The 21696-nt window shown below is 33.8% G+C and overlaps 1 protein-coding gene across 2 annotated transcripts in view; it reads left to right on the forward strand.

The window, feature by feature from the left end:
• The window catches only part of CFAP69 (cilia and flagella associated protein 69), a 56802-nt gene extending 35332 nt beyond the window's left edge, over positions 1-21470 (forward strand). The window contains exons 12-23 of one of the 2 annotated variants that reach the window (XM_004381507.1): positions 818-1034; positions 3082-3246; positions 6293-6411; positions 7924-8042; positions 10764-10845; positions 13621-13813; positions 14877-15014; positions 15592-15668; positions 16261-16458; positions 18833-18919; positions 20248-20352; positions 20853-21470. In XM_004381507.1, the coding sequence (XP_004381564.1) occupies positions 818-1034; positions 3082-3246; positions 6293-6411; positions 7924-8042; positions 10764-10845; positions 13621-13813; positions 14877-15014; positions 15592-15668; positions 16261-16458; positions 18833-18919; positions 20248-20352; positions 20853-21023 (1671 nt within the window). In that variant the 3' untranslated portion in view covers positions 21024-21470. The remainder of the gene's footprint in view (positions 1-817; positions 1035-3081; positions 3247-6292; positions 6412-7923; positions 8043-10763; positions 10846-13620; positions 13814-14876; positions 15015-15591; positions 15669-16260; positions 16459-18832; positions 18920-20247; positions 20353-20852) is intronic. The other variant, XM_004381508.2, reaches the window with a different exon arrangement.
• The last annotated feature ends 226 nt before the right edge of the window (positions 21471-21696 follow it).

Raw genomic sequence — 21696 nt, forward strand, 5'->3', positions numbered from 1 at the left:
GCAAAAAAAAGGTTGAGAAGGGAGAGGGTTGACATGTTGTGGGGTTGTTAACCAATGTCATAAAACAATATGTGTACTACTGTTTCATGAGAAACTATTTATTCTGTAAGCCTTCACCTAAAGTACAATTAAAAAAAAAAAAAGTCTTTATAAAATAATCCCAGATTTAAAAATAGCACATGTGTTTACTATCTTGGAAGCCATAAATATGTAACAACCAAAACCAGCAAACTCTTTGTCATAATAGGTTTTTTTTTTTTTTTTTTGGTTTTATTGAGATGATGGCTTCAATACTATTTTAAAACATTAGGCAGGTAATGAAACATGGCTTGTAACCTGACTGACATTCATTTGATTGTATAAGTTCTGTTGTGTATGGTTGAAAAGTAGCCATAATCACACTTTAGAAAAGAATTGTCTTTGTGGTACAGAAGTGAGTTTGTGAACTGTTTACTTTTAAAAAAGAGAGGAAGGGGAGAAATGCCAGAAGTTTAATTGCCCCAACTTTTCTAGTCCTGTGGTTTTATCATAAACAATAGCTAAATTGTATATATAAGCAGCATAGATGGCAAAATTAATACTTATTGTCAGCTAGAGAGTACATAGCCCAGGAAAGAGGATCATAACCAGCTGTTGTTATTTTTATGTTTATTTTGTTTTGTTTTTGGTATCTATCATAGGTTGGGGATATTTAAGAAGGAAATATTTTTAAATTATCATCAATAAAACATGAAACTGGAAATCTTTTATGTAATTTTCTTAGATTAAGTAAAGTTTTAATTTTGTTTTTACGAAGTACTTTTTTTCTTTCTCTTAGCTATTAGTTCATGGCAAAGTTATTTTGGCTTTATTCACCTATGTCAAAAAACCTGAGAAACAAACAATAATTGAATGGTCTGCAGCACAGTATGAGGAATTACAACTGCATGCAATTGCCACTTTGTCATCAGTGGCCCCTTTATTAATAGAAGAGTACATGTTGAACCAGGGAAATGCTCGAGTTCTTGCATTTCTAGAATGGTGTGAGAATGAAGGTGAGTGGCCCTTCAAGATCTTTGTGAAAAAGGAACAATTCAGCAACTTATAGGTAAAATATAATGTTAGTTTGCTGATGAAAGAAGAATATTTATAATTCCTGTTGAAATTCTAATCTACGTATTTCAACTGAACTCTCAGTATATGCATAGAAAAAGCAATAAAATTAATTAAGCAAAGAAAATTATATAAATCTGTTTCCTCAAAATTTTAATGTATTTAATGTTAACTTTTAAGGAAAAAAACACTGAGATTTCATACAAAGTCAGACATTAGTAAATGTCAGAACCGTAATTATTATTAATGCAAATAAATAAAATTGATAACATGCCTCAATAAAAGAAATCATACATATAATTTGATTGAAATTTTTATATTATTGAGCCTATCCAAAATATACTAAGTCCTAGCAATATTTTCCTTCATTCATTCAACAAATATTTATTAAATGCCTACTAGATATCAGGTACTGTTTCTAGGTGCTAGAGATATATTAATGTTCAAAATAAATAAAAATCCACATTTTTAGTCACTACATAATAATGAGAGCAGTATTTTGAATTTTGTGTTTTTAATTTCAAACATAAAGCTACTTCAAAGAACCTCTTAAAGAATGAATGTTGATGCCCTACTATTATAAAAATCCACATTTTTAGTCACTACATAATAATGAGAGCAGTATTTTGAATTTTATGTTTTTAACTTCAAACATAAAGCTACTTCTAAAAGAACCTCTTAAAGAATGAATATTAATGCCCTGCTATTATAGAGACCTACCATAAACCTATAGTAATTAAAATTATGTGATATTGGGCCAGGGATAGACCAATACAACAGCACACATGGGAAGTTGGCATTTGCCAGAGATGATATTGCCCGTCAGTGGGAGAAGGATCGTACTGGAGTGATTGGCCCTCCATGTAAAAAAATAAAAATTAGATCTTTACACCTTGTAAAAAAAAAAAATCAATTGTAAAATGAATTAAAGACCTAAACATGAAATGCTCAACTGTAAAACTCTTAGAAGAAAACGTGGGGAAATATCTTTATGATATCCAGGTAGGAAAAATTTTTCTTTAAAAAGACACAAGAACTTAAACTGTAAAGGAAAAGATTGATACATTTAACTATTATAAAATTTAGAAATGTCTGTATGACAAAAGCTGACTAAGATATCAATCTATAAATTGAGAGAAGACATTTACCAGCCCTGTGACTGATAAAGGGCTAGAATCCAGGTTCATAAGGAACTCCTACAATATCAGCTAGAAAATAACGACTCAGTAGAGAAGTAGACAAAGGATATGGACTGTTAATTACAGAGAAAATCTCAAATTTAAAAAAAACATGAAAAGACACTAAACCCCATTGGTAATCAGGGAAATGCAATCAAGATAACAATGAACTACCATTTCACATTTAAGATTGGCAAAAATTAGTCTTAAACATTGTCTCCCTATAACCATGTTGGTGAACAATTTGGCGACTTCTAGTAAAATTCAATATGGTCTACCCTATGAATCTGGTGTCATGTGAGGAAGCTCTTCTCAATGGGAATAAGAGGATATTAGTCAGATTGTTCATTTTAGCATAATTTGTACTAGTGCTAAATAGATAAACTGGCTTATTTATAAAGTCAGTGCTGAAAGCATTCTAAAAAGCAGCATTCCAGGGGTTGCCATGAGTGGGAGTTGACTTGATGGCAACAGGTGTGTGGTGTGTGGGTTGAATGATATAGAGCTACTTGGGACAATGTACATAATTTTTAAAATATTATTGAGTATCAGAAGCAAGTTGTGAAAGATACATAACAATCCGATACATTTGTGTGAAATTTTAAAGCACATTGTTCTGGGACCAAAGGAGGAGGGAGAAGGGATAATATTTTATTTCTCTTAAAAAAAAACCAAACATGAAATTTTAACATCTGTTTAATCTTAGAGATAAATATATAAGCTGTCTGATATATTCTGTTTTCTGTTTATTTGAAATGTTTTATATTTTAAATTTCTTGATGTAAAGTCAATTATTGATTTTTCCCCACAGATCCCTTCTTGAGCCAGGGTAACAGTTTTCATGGTACAGGTGGCCGTGGCAACAAGTTTGCCCAAATGCGATACAGTTTAAGACTCCTGAGAGCCATGGTCTACCTTGAAGAGGAGCTTATAAACAAGGATCTTTGTGAAAAGGGTACAATTCAGCAACTGATAGGTAAAATATAACATGTTTACTGATGAAAGTAGAATATAATTTTTTCTACATTTTTTGTCCTTATAGCTGAGAAGCTTCTATTTTCTTGATTTATGTTTCATATTGTTGCTATAAACCAGATTGTCTTTTTTACTAAAATCTCATAATCATTAGTCCTTTAAACTTTTGTTTCTTCAATTAAGATATGATTTCATTTAGGATTACCTTTTTTTTTTTAATTGGCTGTTGTTATATTTCATTCTTACAGTAATAAGATCACCACTTTAGGGAAGATTTTTGGAGCAATTTTAAAAGAGGATAACATTTTATTTTCCAATGCATCTGCCATACCAGAACACTGGTATGCTGCTAGGTATAGGAATGTACATAAGAGTTTCTTTTCTGATGTGAAATATCAGAATATCCCTGATTTTCAACTTATAATTATGCTAGGTTATCGTATCCCTAAAATACATACGTTAGCCCAGTGTAAAAGTCAGAACCGCTAAGCAAAGGCTTCATTCCCTTTTGCTAATTAAAAGAATGTGTAGTCCCTCAGCCCTCACCCTTCCTAACTTTGAAAGCTAAGAGTGATTTCAGTCATATTAATATTCAGTGATGACCTTGTAAATAAATGGTTGCCTTTGTGGTGTAATTTGCTTGGTGTCAAGTACAAATACCTACTTAAAGACTCCTCCACCTCTGAAATTAAAATGCCTAGTCTTACATCATTAGCGGAGTAGGGTGGTGCCTTCCATTAGTAATACCAATGGAGAAAAAGAAGGATATTGAAAAGAATACTAGGCAAAAACATTCACCATCTTGATAAGTTTGCTTAGGATGACCAAACCTGGAAGTAGATTTCATCACTTCCAGGAATCCATTGTACAAAACTCACTCTTAAGGCCCCAGTCTAGGAAATATAATCTTCCGTATGTTCAGGAAGAAGTCTTAACCCTTCCTGAGCTGGGGAGTGGAATAGGAAAGAGGGAAGACAGCTAGCAAATGTTCTTCTCTTTTTCCAACCTTTTCCCCTTAACTTTAAAGAAGCTGATCTTTATCATGTGAGATTTTTGAGGCAAGGATCCTGTCTTATTGAAACTAACAGTGGGCTTTGTAGTAGTAATGGACTCAATAAATAGTAATTGCATTGTAAATATAAATGTTTATACACCTTCTGTGTAGTAGCCACTGGGGTTACAAAGACGTATAGAGCAGGACACTGTGGGCCTTGCCCTTGATGGGAATAAAAGAAAAGATACATGTCACAGAAACATAACATGTATTACCTTGCACCATCATCTAGGCACCTGATGACTAGTATACAGAGTAGGTGCCACAGAAACTAAGAGACTTGGGTTAATTTTGAAGGCTGGTTAGTCTTAGTAGGAGCCTTTATTGAGTTGAGGTATGAGGATAAGAATAGTTTCAAGAGAGAAAAAAAGAGATGGTCTTTCAAGCTAGAAGGATAGCAAGAACAGAGACATGTCCCTGAAATATATATGATGATGTGTTCAGAGCCAGCTTAACTAGAGTCAAAGTTTTATGAAGATAAATAATGTGAGATAAAGTCAATTGTATAGTAAGAAGCCAAGCTGGAAAGAGTTTTGAATACCAGACAACAGAGTTTGAACTTCATCATTTGTGGGTATAGGGAACCATTAGAAGTTTTAATCAGGAAGGCTATGTATGCAATGCTGTATTTTAGGAAGATCAATCTGAAGAAATGTATAGAATGATTTAGAATAGAACAAAGACAGGTAAAGGCAGGGAGTTAAAGGGTACTGAAGTATAAAGAAAATAATTCAGTAATAACATAACATGTTATATGTAGCAGGGTAAGTTACGTGCCTGTACCCAGGCAGGAAGAAGAATAAGATATTCTAGAAGGGAGAAGCAGACCTGTGGTCAGCCAGGTTGGATTCCTCATAGATGCTCCTAATAAAGGAACATAGAACCTTCTGTCCATGGCATGGCCTCCAGCAGCCTCAACTAGTCTCCCTAGAGTCTGATCCCCTGCATGTAATTCATTCTAACAGGACCAAGAATATTCCCTGCAGGGCCAGCTATGGAGATATGGTATGCTTTGGAACATAGCTCCATACCTTCATGCTAATGCCAGTGAACTCTTATCAGAGGAAAAATGACTTTTGTTATCCCATTTAAAGCTTAAAGGAAAATTCATTTTTGAGGCAAAATTTTATTGTGAATATTATTCCATTAGTAAGTAAGTGACTGTTTTCAAGACCTTTTTCATTTTGACTAGAAGTGATGGAGGGATTTTAAAGGACACAGGGATACTGTTACCTAAAGACATCTGCAGGCAGACATTAGGAAAGGATGCAGAAAGAACAGGAGTAGAAAACACTCATGGGGAGGTGTTCCACCTTTGCCTAAAACTGGCGTGTTAACCATGAGGAGAGGAAGAGAAGAGACAAGCTGCGGTCAAGCATTTTGGTTATGTATTTGCAAAAGCTGTCATCTCTGCCTCGTGAATCTGCTGATTTTTAAACAAAGCTTTGTTGGTGGGGCAAAATATCAGGTTGTTAAAGCATCTTCTAATGATATTCCGTTAATTCTGTACTATATATATGGGGTTACTTACTGAGAGCTCAAAGAATCCATCCTTTCTCTCCACAGCTTCTAAATGAAAATACCACCTTTTAAACCGTTTTTAGATTAGCTTAATTATAAAGAATGTCTGCCTTGAGCCTTGTGCTCCCTTGAAGAACTAAATGGGATCAAATTGACAACAGCGACTCAAAAGGTTAGATAGGAAGCTTAGGGGGCAGTGAATTTATGCCAGTGGGGGAGCAACAATTCAGAAAGGGAGGGTGAGAATGTTGCACAACTTGAAAAATGTAATCCGTGTCACTGAATTGTACATGTAGAGATTATTGAATTGGTGTATGTTTTGCTGTGTACATTTTTAACAACAATAAAAGAGAGAGAAAATAGTTCCTTTGGCCAAGGAAATTTTATTCAAAAGGATTTTCAAACAGTCATTGATAAAATAAAAAAATACAGTGTCCAGTAACTTTATATTCCTTATATTTTGTCATACCAGGAATCTTTAAAAATACAATAAGCAAACCTAATGAAAAGGAAGAGTCTATTGTTTTGGAAATTCAGTCTGATATATTACTTACCTTATCTGGCCTTTGCGAACATCACATTCGTAGGAAGGTAGGTATGCCTGTGAATCAAAGTTTTGCTCAGATCTCCCAATCACCTAACACTCTGTATGTTTTCTTAGTGAGTGCTAATAAATGTCAATGTTTATCAAAATCTTATAAAAATTTAATATTCTTTTTTCATAATTGGAGTATAATTACACTGAAGTAAAATATACATAAGTATGTAGTTCGAAGAGTTTTGACAAATGTTACACCCATTTAACCAATACCTCAATCAAAATATAGAATATTTCCATCACCCTATAAATACAGTTCCCTCATACCACTTACTAGCCATCCCCCCCATCCCCAGGCAACCACGTTTCTAATTTCTGTCCCCTTATCCTTTAACTTTATATGAACGGAGTCACACAATATTTACTATTTTGTGTTTGCTTTCTATCACTCAGCATCCATGTTGTTGAATGTACCAGTAGTTCATTTCATTTTATTGCTGAATAGTTTTCCATTGTATGAATATACCAAAATGTATTTATCCACTCTCATATTGATAGACATTGAATTGTTTCCATTTGGGGCTACTATGAATAAAAGCTTCAGTGCACATTTTTGTACTATATTTTTGTGGACATATGCTCTCATTTCTCTTGGGTAAATACCGGGGAGTGGAATTGCTGGGTCATAAGGTGGGTAGGTATATGTTTAACTTTTTAAGACACTGCCAAACAGTTTTCCAGTGTGGGCTGAACGATTGTAAATGTTTTTGTTTTTGTTTATTTTAATGGGGTTCATATCTAGTACTAAAAATTAAAACAACAGCTTAATATCCTCTGATCTTTTTTAACTTCTTAACAAATTCTGAGTCTCAGAGATTGATAACAATAGCAAGAGAAGAAATTGGAAAAATAAAAAATATGATGGTTCCAATGAAGGTATGTTGAGGGGAGACACAGGAATGGTGATTTCATACTTTGCTCCACCCTGTACTTGTACTCTTCTAGAAAAATAATCATAATCTTGTTTACTGAGACATAGAACTAAACAATGAGGCAATGAGAAAGGTAATTGGTAAAGGAAAAATATAAACTGGTAATAACTTCATATAAATTATTAGAGGTTGTAACTACTGTTTGTATACTTATTTCTCTCTTGCAAGTATTAGAAAATCTCCCACGATAGGATTTTAGCCTCTGAAATTAGTTGTTGCTGTCTAATATTCATCTGACATGCTGCTAGACTACATCCATTATAATGTGGAAGAAGATCACGGAGTAGCTCTTATAGTTTATTTTTCAGAAAAGGAAGGATAAAAACAAAAAATTTAAAGGGACTTTGTTGATTCATGTTGATTGACAATCTCTCCTAAAATGATTAGCTTCACAATAATTTTTCTTAAATTCCTGAGAACAAGTTCAAAAAAATTTTGTATTAAAAACTGTTTCCCTGATAGTGTTGTTGTATTTTTCTGGTAGAAAAATAGTTTTCTTTAGGAGACAGGAGGAAAGACAAAGGAAGGGACTATTTATTTATTTCAAGAAATAATTTTAAATCTCTTAAACAGGAAATTTTTGGAACTGAGGGAGTAGATATAATTCTTCATGTAATGAAAACAGATCCCAAGAAGTTACAGAGTGAATTAGGCTATAATGTACTTCTTTTTAGTACATTGGACAGCATTTGGTGAGTATTGCTGTAACCAAGTTAGATAGAATCTTATAGAGATATAAGAAAATTACCTCTATAGCTAATATATGCCAATTTTCTTAAACCATGCCAAGAAGATAGCTCTTTCTATGTCTTTCTCTTTTAGATAGTCCGAAGATGACACTTACTAATGTCCTTTGGAAAGTAATCTTGTCCATCACTCAAATTCAAAACCATTTTTGTATCTAAATTTAAATCTTTATTTTTGTGATTTGAACCCATTCCACTTTGGCCTGGTCTAGGGTAAACACAAACATCTACTGTTACTGATACAGTATTCTTGTTTGGATTTGAAGACTGTTGAATTCCTCATTCATCTTCTCTTCAAGGAGTTGAAAACATGTTGATTAGGCATTTTCTAACCAATATTATATCCTTAACTTTTCAGCATTCCTAAGGGCAAAAATACTGTTTTTCTTAAGCATTAATTTAGTAAATTTTTGTCTTGGAGAAAATTAATTTATTTTCTAATACTATTAACATTCAACCCATTTCCTTTGTTCTCTCTTAGTGGAATTAATGAGAGCCACACTGCAATCAGGCACTCTGATTAATTATTACTTTCCATAAGCTCAAGTAATTATATTTACCTACTGCAAAATCTCTGTTTATATAGAGAGTTGAACTACTCGGCTCTTATCCAAATTTACATAGACAATCAGACTAATCAGCTATCTAGTTTGTTACTGTAGAGAAGAGAGGAATATAGTGATTCCATGATTATCTGGTCTTTTTAAAGTTTTTAAAGACGAACTTTTGGTCTTACTGACCAAAGCACCATATTAAGCATAGTAAAAAATTCAGAGATGAGTATTGATGAGTGCCACCCCTACTATCTAGCAATAGATTAGATTCAGAGGTTGGTATTTCCTAATCGCTTCTTTATTTAATATAACAATTGTACTAACATAAAAATTATTAATTAATGGTTTTATTTATATGTATTTTATTATACACAACTTCAAATCCCATTGGGTAAGAGATAAGATAGAAGTAGCAAGTAAATATATGAAGCGTAAGTCATTGTGTGTCCATCGTACTGACAGCGAACCCATAGCTTTATAGCATTCCAACTTGAGGACAGGCCATACCTCTAACAGATGTCAGAGAAGAGTTTCTGCTCCTGTTGCTGATTTGCTTACAAATATATAACACATCCTGGGACATTTAGAACTACTATTCTATTAGCACACTAAAAATAGCTCCAAAATTTAATCCACTCTGCCTCTTTTTTGGAGCCTGGTAAATGTGTTATTTTCCTGTCACTACAAAGTATAATTAGTCCAAGTTTATTACTTACATCCTTATAGTTGACTTATGTTGCTTTAAATGCATTTTCCCAATTTTTTTCATTTTAATGTACATACTGTCTTAGTTTTGATTTTTATTGAAATATGATATACGTGCAGAAACATACATAAATTATAAATATATTATCACAAAAATAACCTTCACAGCCACTGTCCTCATCAAGATACAGAAGTCTTCCTCATATCCCTACCCTCTTCCTCTTTCCCAAAGGTAACCCTTATCTTGATTTCTAATATCATGGATTAGTTTTGCCTGTTTTTGAATTAATGAAATCATATAGGATGTATTCCTCCTTTGTGTCTTAACTTCTTTCACTCCACCTTGTGAGATTCTTCCATATATGTTGAGTATAGCAGTAGTTTGTTCATTTTAATTGCAGTGTAGTATTCCATAATTTATCCTTTCTACTATTTATGAACATCTGGGAGAGGAACTGTTCCATGACTCCTAGTTTCTGGTGGCTGCTGGCAATCCTTGGCATTCTTTTACTGCTTATAAATGCATCTGTTTCCACCATCACACGGCATTTTTCTTCTCCCTGTGTATGCCTCCTTTTTTATAAGACACCACTCAGAAGGAACTAGGACCCACCCTACTCTGGAATGATATGGTTAACTGATAACTTCTGGAAAAGAAAAACCCTGTTTCCCCAAACAAGGTCACATTCACAGGTACAGGGATTAGGACTTCAACATATCGTTTTGGACGACACAATTCAATCCATAACACATCCCAACCCCTAACACCACCACTACCATTGTCACCATCATGAGGCAGGCTGCAGAGACAGGGGTCTCTGTTTCTCAGGTGGAAGTCATGTTTAGGGAGAGGAGACAGGCAGTGAACCCCAGCAAGCCTTTTTACCACCCTGCCACCACCAGCAACAGCTTGTTTAACGCATATCCTCCACCCCGGAAAATAATGGAAGTATCTTTGGCAACTCCTTCAATCCCTCACTGCATGTGAGCTGCACAGGCCTAAGCAAACTGCACTTTAGCAAATAATATCAGCTGCAAACATGAGATGTAATCAAGAATCATCAAATGCTTGAGATGCACCAACACCATGAAAGGGAGACAATAAACAGATAAGCCTTGAAGAAACAATAGAGAATCAGTGTAGAAATTTTAAAATAATTAATATCATGAGAGATAAGGAGAATAGTGCATGTGTAGGAAAAAAAGGCAATTATGAAAAAAGAATTGATACTGGTTTTAAAAATAATTGAAATTAAAAGTTTCTTCAGAGTTCTATTTTTCAAAAGTAAAACTATTGGCTACTTAAGAGAATGAAAACATTCTTTGAAAATATTTTTTTGATAGAAATCTCTGCAAATTGAGTTTAACAATAATTGTTTGTTAATGAATAACTTCCTTTTTATTTAAGGTGCTGCATTTTGGGATGTTATCCCTCCGAGGATTACTTTCTTGAAAAAGAAGGCATTTTTCTCCTTTTGGATTTACTAGCAGTAAGTATGTTTATAACAACTGTAAGACAAGACATTTTTTGTTAATCCTTTACACACTGAATACCACAGAACACTATTCTATGAATAAAACCAAAAAACCAAACCCACTGCCATCAGGTTGATTCTGACTCACAGCGACCCCATAGGGTTTCCAGGGCTGTAAATCTCTATGGAAGCAGACTGCCACATCTTTCTCCTGCGGAGCGCTGTTGGTTTTGAACCACCGATGTTTAGTTAGCAGCAGATTGCTTTACCCACTGAATAAATGTGCCCCCAAGTCATGTTCAAGTGTATTGTTTTAAACAGAATCCCTTCTGGAGATTCATAATATGTATTAGCATATTAAAGGCTCTGAAAATTCCTCTCTTTAAGAAATCACTTTATTTAGATCAATGTTCCCAAACATATTCTGGGAGAGGATTTTTTTTTTTCTTTGTCCTCTATCAACCTTCTAAGAAACAGTTTGTGAAGTGCCAGAACATATCAAAACCCCCAGCCACTTATTAATAAAGTCTAGCTTTTCCCTCTGGTATTAAAAGTTAAGAGCTACAGTCACCGAATGGACAAAGATAAGCATTTTTTGAGAACTGTATATAGTTGGGAGGTAATGTTAAGAAGTCTAGTGTGTCACGGACTGTTTTACGGTATGAGCAGGGGTGAGCATACTAAACTTGTCAGTAAAGATAGTTGCCATCTAACAGCTGAGAAAAATGTCAAAGACCCTCATTAATCTTTAAAGTAATCCTTACTAGCCTCAACTCTAAGTGGGGTCCATAGTGAAGACGATGTGGGAGGAAAAGTTTAATTTTGTTTCAGTAAAACTTTGGAAGATTCTCACAGAGTTCTAGCTACATCGCTGCCTGTGATTGCCACCATTATTGATTTTATTAACAGAATAACAATAAACTACTTTGATTTAGCGATGTACAAAAGTTATTTGTGTCCCTTTACTTTCTGAAAGAAAATTAGTTGACACTAGGGATAAGAGAGTAAACACCAATACAAAACACCACATCTGAAACAATAAGTGAGTATTAATAATCCATCTTGATAAACAGGAATAAGTCATAACCAGAAACCTTTGGAAAGTTTAGAAAATCGAACATAATACAAGGGGATGTATGTCTAGCACTGCCAGTGTAGGACTAGATGGTGTAGCTTAACATGTTTCTCTGACTAGGGTATAACTATACTGAGGCACATGGTGATGTGTCACAAAATTAACCTGGCACATCTTGCTGGAACATCTCTTTTCCTTAAAGATTTGGAAGTGAGGAGTTATATTAAATTATAAAATTAAATAATGTAAAATTTACAGTAATATTTAAGATTGGATAGCAGACCTCAAAGACATTTCTCACTTGTTCATTGTCCTTTGCCATTGGCGTTTCTATGATGGAAAGGCATGAAAAAGCCTGGTAGGAGAGGCCAAATAGCAGAGTGGTTATGAAGATAGGCTGAAGCCATTCTGGCTGAGGCCTCCAGTGCTTGTTAGCTGTGTAACTTGGGCAAGTTATTTAAAATCCATGTTCCTCAGTTTCTTCATCTGTAAAACAGGGATAATAACACTATCTACTTGCTAGTACTACTGGGAGGATTAAATGTGTGGGTATGTGGGTGTGTGTGTTAGAATAATGCTTGACACGTATTACTGCTATGTAAATTGTTTGCTATTATTACAAATATTATTATTAGATTGGGTTTAATATGGATTGAACCTGTCAAGTTAATTACAAATATGTTTTAATAAAGTTTTTGTATCAGCTTGGCCCTTGTCGTTTGCCTCTTTTTCCAGAAAGTAAAGTACAGGAATAAAAACGCAGAAGTTTCTGATTATTACCATTCTGCTAAAATATTTATTCAGTGTACACTGATAATAATTGCTAATAATGGCTAAATGTTATTGTGTAGTTATTATGTGCCAGGCAATCTCATATAACTCTTCATAATAATCCTCTGAAGTAGGTAATATCCCTCATTTTATAAGAGGAAACTGATAATGTGTTGCAATACAAACAAAACATTACATGTCTCTTTTGCTATAGTCTATTAGCAGTAAACTATAAGAATTAATCAACAAAAAATATTTCATATAGAAACCATTACTATGTGGAAGTCATTGCTCTGGATGGAATATTCTATACCTGAAGTTTGGTTTGGTGAAAACTAGTTGTAGAAAAACAAAGAAAATATACTTGATAATAAGAATTTTCCTTAAGTACTTTTTTATGGATACTGGTATTTGAGATATTTATAAAATTACACCTGATTTGTTTTCTTCTCGTATGTGGCTGCCACTTGCAGTCACTTATTTTCTTAATAGCAATGAGGTTATAGCTAGTAAGAGTCTTTATAGACTAGAATAAAGCCTGTAAATTTGAAAAATCCTATAATTACAGTGCACTATGTATAACACTGTTGACCTTGCCCCACTTAAATTAACACCTTCACTTGTTTTTGCAAATCTCCCTTCTCCTACTCAACTAAATTAATTACATTTTTGGTCATGACATTTGTTTATGACTGCTTCAGAACTATATTGAATCTTTTCTTTTTATCCTTTTGAATTTCTGATGTTTGAAAATGTACTAGTTACAGTGGGTATCAGCTCCTTTACAGGAGGTTGTTCCAAATCTTATTTAATTAGACTGAGTTTTATAAGGCAAACATTAAAAGTAATTTATTCATAATGCAACTGTTTTCTCTTTTTTTTTTGAAGGCAATGTTCCTTAATATTTCTTGCAACTTTTTTCCTTTTCTGTTTCCTTGCTGTAGCTGAACCAAAAAAAATTCTGTAATCTAATACTTGGAATAATGGTTGAATTTTGTGACAATCCCAAAACTACGGCTCATGTCAATGCTTGGCGAGGGAAGAAGGACCAGACAGCTGCTAGCCTTTTAATTAAATTATGGAGAAAAGAAGAAAAAGAACTAGGAGTAAAACGTGATAAATTTGGGAAGATAATTGGTAAAGTATATTTATAATCGTTGGCAGATACAATTCCATGAATATTTTCAAAAGAGAACTTTAAAAGATATTAGAAGAGTACGAGAACTGTCACCCCTTTGTCTAATGTTCTTTCACAGAGTTGGAAAACTTGCGAGCATAAATTCTGAATGATTAGGAGAAAACTAAGTAAATTATTAACAGGTTCATATTTTCATAGAATATTGTTAAGAAACAGTATTTGATTATATTCTTTAACTCAAAAAAATTAACAGTACTTCCTGAAGAAATTTCTTTGGGCTCCCTTCTCTTACGAAGGTATTGAGTAATATTTCATTTACCAGTAAAATTTCAGATATAAATAGAGTGCTTTGAAAACAATTTTTATAGTATTTTGTACATTCCTGTTGATATTTGTTTATAGAATAATTTTTTTTACTATGAAAGAAGAAATTATTTTCTAAATAAAAATAAACTCAAATTTTCCTAAATTTTAATGACTGGATTCTAAATTAATGAGGTTTGTAGTATGAGAAATTATGGTCCTTTTATATATTCAACAATGTACATTATATTTTCTAAACCTTTTAAAATTCTTATAGTTTCATCTAAATTCTGTTATTATTGTTTACTTTTAAATGAAAATACTTCCCTTTAATTTCTGTTTATTTCTATTTTTTATTTCTGAGTTTTGATTTACAACATCATAAAATAGTTGTTATATTTATAATATATAGTAAACTAAAGCAAAGGAGGCTACATCATTCTGAAAGTGAAATTATTTAATTTCTGGATCTCTAAATGAAAAGGTATTTACAACAAAATTTTCACTTTTTAAAGAGTAATTTTTTGAAATTTTCATATTACAAATAAGTAATAAAATAGGAAATTTTCCATTTTGCCACAAAAGGGGAGGGGGAAACAACTGATTTTTTACTTTTAAAAGAGTAACCATGTACAAGGCACAATTTTATTCTGTGCTAATATTTCTATATATTTTATTTTGCATAGATTAAAATCTCAAAATTTAGCATTTATTTACTATTGTTTTAACTTCTGTGTATTCATGATTTCCAATGATTAGATACAAAGAAACCTCTATTTACTAGTTTTCAAGAAGAGCAAAAAGTCATGCCACTGCCTGCCAACTGCCCTACAGTTGCAGTTATGGATGTCGCCGAGAATATCAGAGCCAAAATTTATGCTGTGTTGGGCAAACTAGGTAAGAAGTAACCCATCAAATTCACGAGAACGTCTCTGTTTTGCTGCATATGCAAAATGATTTTGCTTTGCAATCTAGTATTCAAACATGATGAATAAAATCCCTTTATACTTATAAAGCACGTCCCGCTGCTACCTCAATGCCCAGACTGCACCCCTGACCAATTAAAGAAGAATCTCTGCGCGTAGGCCCCAGGCATCAGTATTTTTTAAAGTTCCCCCAGGTAATTCCAGTGTGCACCCAAGGTTAAGAAATGTTAAATAATTAGGCTTAGGTACCAGAAGTCTAATCACCTGAGTTTCTAAAGTCCTTGCTTCCTATAAAGGAAAAAATTCCTCACTCTTCAGCTTCTGAAAGTACAATTCCATTGTCTGACCACAGCACAGAAAGAAAAAGTGACGGGATAAGGATGACCTGACAGAGGTTTGTTATAAGAGGAAGCCAGATGCTCAAAAGTATGGCTTTTTCATAAATCAAGATGAAATCAAAACTATTTGCATTGCTTTTATGATAGGTATATACTTCTTGGAATCACTTGCTCTGTTAAAGTAATTCCCTCTTTATATACTTTGTTTAGATTTTGAAAATTTGCCTGGCCTATCTGCTGAAGATTTTGTCACACTTTGTATCATACATAGATATCTTGATTTTAAAGTGAGTACCTTCTTAATAACTTTGCTATTAAAATTTAATATGGCAAAAATAAAATAGGAAAGTAAAAATCTGTAGTTTTGAAGCAATGATCCACATACTGTGTCGTTTTTATTTTACATTTTATGTTTGATACTATTCAGGGGACATACCATTAATTGATCAGGTATTTTCCATAGGATAAGTTTTCATCCAATTATTAGTTTATAAAAGACAATGAATGTTATTGACATAGAGCTATTCAGAAGCCCAACAGAATTTTTTAATATATAATTTCTTTTCTTCAGAGGGCACTAGGAACTAGAATTAAATAATCATTACTTATTAAAATAAATTAATACTAGTATTATTGGAGCCCTGGTGGCACAGTGGTTAAGAGCTCAGCTGCTAACCAAAAGGTCAGCAGTTTGAATCCACCAGCTGCTCATTGGAAACCCTGTGGGGCAGTTCTGCTCTGTCCTGTAGGGTCGCTATGAGTCAAAATCGACTCAGCAGCAATGAGTTTGGGTTTTTTTGTTAAGTGTTAAATAAAGGATTATCTAAAATTGTATAATTTATTTATGGTTAATTATAAACATAAACTTTGTTTTAACAGATTGGAGAAATATGGAACGAAATATGTGAAGAAATAAAATTAGAAAAGTTAAGACCAGTCAGTACAGATACAAAAAATTTGGAAGCTATTACAACAGCATCAGAAAATATCGGAAAGATGGTTGTTTCTCTCCAAAATGAGATGATTGAAAGCCAAGCACGCCAAGATATACAAAACGAACAAAAAGTGTACACAAAAGTAAGCCATGGATACCATTGAAACACAGAATATTCATTTCACTAAATAAACTAGTTAAAGTTATCCATAAAATATATTTGCCTTACCTGTGAATGTTTCAGCACTTGGTCTTCTCTTAGTTAGTTTTTGTGTAGTTTTTAAAGAAATCATGGAGTGAAGAGCTTCAGATTCAATTACTATATTTAATGCTATATATTGCATTAATTTGATTTCTACAGACTTGCATTCTAAAAGGTAAAGAGACATCTGAGACACTTCGATTTTTTGAAATGCAAAACAGGGTTCTAAAATTCGGGCCTGTTTAAAGTTATGTCGTTGTCAGGTGCCATCGAATCGGTTCCAATTCATAGCAACCCTGTGTACAACGGGAAATGCTCCCTGGTCCTATGCCATCCTCACAATCCTCACAATCCTCACAATCGCTGCTATGTTTAAGCCCATTGTTACAGCCAGTGTGTCAGTCCATCTCATTGAAGGTCTTCCTCTTTTTCACTGACCCTCTGCTTTACCAAGCATGATGTCTTTCTCCAGGGACTGGTCCCTCCTGCTAACATGTCCAAAGTACATGAGATGAAGTTTCCTCATCCTCACTTCTAAGGAGCATTCTGGCTGCACTTCTTCCAAAGACACATTTGTTTGTTCTAGCAGTCCATGGTACATTCATTCAGTCTTCACCAATGCCGTAACTCAAAGGCATCAATTCTTCTTAGGTCTTCCTTATTCATTGTTTACCTTTCACATGCAAATGAGGTGATTGAAAATATCATGGCTTGGGTCAGGCGCACCTTATCCTCAAAGTGACATCTTTGCTTGTTAACACTTTAAAAAGTCTTTTGCAGCAGAATTTAAATGTATACATTTAACAAATTATATCTAACAAAACGATGTTATCTCTATGACTATATGCATAACCTCATTTAGAGATAAAGTCGACCCACTTCCCTCGTTCTATGATAGGCCTTTATTGGTATGCTAACCATAGGCATATTAATAAGCTTCATCCTTGCCTTGTGCCAAGAGATTTACCCTGAGCCTTCTATAAATTACAGAGATAAACTGGTCTCTGACTTTAGCTGATCAGAAACGGCCTTCTGGTGCATTCGGGTGGAACACTGACTACATCAGAAGTTTTTGAGCAAGTGGGTTAAGCGACTATTTAAATTATCTGTCCACAGATAAGAGGATAATGTAGATTGTCCTCTTTTGCTCTGTGATCCTTTATGACTACAGTTAAATACTTAAAACCCTTTAAAGTGATTTTCAATGTGTTTTCTATTGCCCAAGATTTTCACAGACTATTAAATGTTTATTTCTTTAGCCTAGTAGAAATTCTGTCTGCATCCACCTATGAATTCTGCTCCACCTTAGACACGTGGTTGTTTGAAAGTTTTTATTGCATGGATGCTACCGTTTAAACCCATTATTTGTTCTTCTTGAGTACGCAGCCCTGTTGGCAAGTTCTGCTGCCTTGTTATTTCTATCAAATGGCAGAATGTCTGCTATGTTTGCCTAGCTATTATTGATTTGTTATCATGGCTTTGACCCCACTTATTTTTTAGCAATTGTTTTACTTGGGTATTCTTAGGTTCATAATTCTAACTTAATGGTATATTGTACACCAACCAACAGCATGTATCTTCTGGTTGTATATTTAATGGATGGCCTGTTGAGAACTGCAGTCTTTGCAGTTGTTTTTCACTGGTTATCTCCCTAGCCTGTATGACCACAACAAACTCGGCGCTCTCACAAAATTGCTTGTCTTGCTACAGTTATAAATTAGAAGTAATTTTACAATATAATCTTGCCTAAATTATTATCAGTGTCCAGCAGGACTCTTTTTATTTTCTCCTATAAAATTTGCTTGTTAGGTCATTTAAGTAGCTTGTTCTGGATTATAATGTATTTTCACAAGTGCTAATCATGTTAAACAAGAAGTCTTGCTGAGAATGATTATCGTTATTAAAATAGCAAGTTTTGCATTACATTTCATAGAAGGCAGTTCAAACCTTAGCCACATAACTAGCAAAGGATTTTTTCTATTTTAAATTGGATTCTATGAATACTCTCATCCTTTTGATAACCAAAAACCAAACCTGTTGCTGTCGAGTCGATTCTGACTCATAGTGACCCTATAGGACAGAGTAGAACTACCCCATTCGGTTTCCAAGGAGTGGCTAGTGGATTTGAACTGCTGACCTTTTGGTTAGCAGCTGAACTCTTAACCACTATGCTGCCAGGGTTTCCAACCTTTTGCTAGTTGGCCTTAAAATTTATCTTCGCAACATCTGGGAGCATTCTTCAGAATAAGGGCTTTCAAGTTTTTTTGCGTCCTTTTGTAGAAACTGGAACTCTTAATTTATCTTTCTCATTTCAGATACAAGCCACACACAAGCAAAGAGAATTGGCTAATAAATCATGGGAAAATTTCTTGGCCAGAACATCAAATGCTAAAACTTTAAAGGTAAGTTTTTTTTTAAAATATTACAATACCCACAGAAAATAACCAACTCCGTTTAGTTGGTATTTTCAGGAATGAATATTCATTCATATTTCTCTGGCGACCTTTCTGTAGAATATCAACAGAATTATATCCTTATATGCAATTTAAAACGATAACTGAAACTACCCATTTTCATAGTTACAGAAGATGCTGCTCTGAGTTTCATTTGGTTTAGCGCTGGGAAGCTGTGGTTTACAAGTGGTGTTCCTGAACTGTGTAAAGGAGATGATAAGTTAACCAACGATCGGCGGGAGAAAGCTCCTGCTTTCCATGCTGAACCTTCTTATTTATTGATTTAATTTTTTCTGTAAGAAGGATGGGGGGAAAACTTATCCTTATTACCCTCTCCCCACGGGTTTTTCTCCTTCATGACCCTAAAATACATGTATCCCAAATTCCCTTGGGATAAACATGACATTTGAAAAATGTGATGAGTTGCTTCAGTTATAAGCTAAAAACTAATCTAAAAAGTTTGTAATCCTAATTGTTCACTTGAAATATGTGAAAAGCACCTTGGGTTTCCAAAATCTCATTACTTTTCCACCTTTTCCATTAATACTTTGAATATACTTTCACCTAATATTACAATTTTTCCTCTAGATATGAAATTGTAAAATGTTAAGTTAGTGTAAGAAAATAGTGAAACCATATTAAGACAGCAAAACCAAAGTTAAGAACAAAATCACTCAAGGTACCATGTATCCACCTTTTCATTAAAAGGTCTTCGCAACTTCAGCTGCAAAATATCCTCAGAACCTCCCTCATATTAAGGAATAGTTAATGAAAATCAGCCTCTACCCTTTCAGATTTTGTTATCTCCTATTTCACCTGTTTTAGTGCAACTATTGAGTTTGAATATAACTGCAACAAAATATATAATTTATATTGTTCTGAATATTTGACACATTTAAGTGTGCTGAATTAGTATTTAATGTATGTAAAATATATTGAAAATAGGCATCACCTGATGTAAATTAGTAGCTTTGTATAATGTGCTAAAAATTGAACCTAATTTCTTTAGTACCTGCTTTACTCCTTGGTCATATATGACTGGTACTACTGGAAATCTCAGTAACATTTTCAGGGGAGTGATGATTCTGTAGTGCACAAACAATATAACATGCCAATAACTGTCTTCACCTAAATGAGTAACTGTAGATTCCAGGGCTACCAAATAAACCGCCACCATAAATGAGACAGAATTAAATGTATTTTGTATATTTCATTAACCATAGTTAATGCTTTGCTAGAAATTAATCTTATTTTCTTCCTAATTTAAAAATCTTCAGAAAGCAAAAAGGCTCCAGGAGAAAGCTATAGAATCCTCTAGACACAGCGAGCGACCACAAAATGCAGTATTTCATCGGACAGATATTAAAGGCCTTAACACAACGGTAAGATTTTTTTTTCTCCATAACTCTTCTTAATAGATATTAAATTTAGTCCCTAAAGGATGTTACCTCTACGGGGTTTTCATCTCATTTTTTTTTTTCACTATTCAAATTTCACATAGTTCAGGCATATTAATCTCTAAGGTACATCCGCCCTCACCCAGTGCTGGTCTGCACCAGAACCAACACTCTAGGATGCCCAAGAAAGTGCAACCAGCACTAGTCAGAACAGATCTCTGCACATCTTTAACAGCAAATACGCGGTGCTGCCTGTGCCTGGCAAAAAATAGATCCATGCCATATTCCAGTGTTCCTAGTGTCCTCTTCTGGACATAATTTGCCCCAGTTTGCACAGCTGATAAGCAGTAGAAGTAGAATTCATACCTACTTTTACTGGCTCCATAGTTTGTGCAATGTTACATAAGTTAAAGGATGTAATGAATTTTTTCCTTACTGAAAAAAGTTTTAATAGACTTTCAGATTTTTACCTTTTACTTTTTTAGGTTTCCTCTGGTCGGGTAGTAACAGTGGAAAGCACTCCTGCCCGAATAATAGGAGGACCTCTGGCTGACACAGATATTGCTCTTAAAAAACTGCCTATTCGAGGAGGAGCCCTGCAGAGGGTGAAAGCAGTTAAAACCATGGATGAGCCAAAGAAGAGTAATCTGACATAAAATGTTATCGAGACTTTTTGAAATAAATTCTGCTTTTAATTTTCTAGTTAAATATATCTTTATATACAAATGTAAATCAAATATTTCAGATAAAATATTTTAGTAAAATATTATGTATAAAAAAAGTAAAAGTAAGAACATATAATTTATTTTTATTGAAAATATCGAGATACAGTCTCAGAAGAGTTGTCATCAATTTCTTTGGAAAGATTATAAATTCTCTTAATTAAAATTGTAAAACTATATTGTATCAGTTAGGACTTTTGGTTGCAAGTGAAAGAAAAACCCTACTCAAACTGGCTTAAGCCAAAAAATATATTTATTACAAGTTCTGTATCTATCAGATCTAGAATTTAGACTATAGGCATTGTTGAATCTGGGAACTGAAGCTATGTGAGTAGTATCTTCTTTCCCAGCAGCTCCTGGATCACATTATCTCAGGTTCATCACCAGGTGAGAAGAGTGTATGCCTATCTCTTGTATTTAGTTTACAGTCAAGGAAAATATCAAGGATGTTTTCTGAGAGAAAAGCAGCCCCTGACATCTGGGAGCTGACCTGGTATTATCAGGTCAAAATTCTATAGACACAGCCAATGCCTAGATCTTGGTTTCTAATAGCATTCTCCAATAAGAGGAACCAGGGCTCCTTGGAGAAGTGGCTGATTCTAGCATT

Source organism: Trichechus manatus, unplaced genomic scaffold (genome assembly GCF_000243295.1).
Source record: "Trichechus manatus latirostris isolate Lorelei unplaced genomic scaffold, TriManLat1.0 scaffold00085, whole genome shotgun sequence".
NCBI lineage: Eukaryota > Metazoa > Chordata > Mammalia > Sirenia > Trichechidae > Trichechus > Trichechus manatus.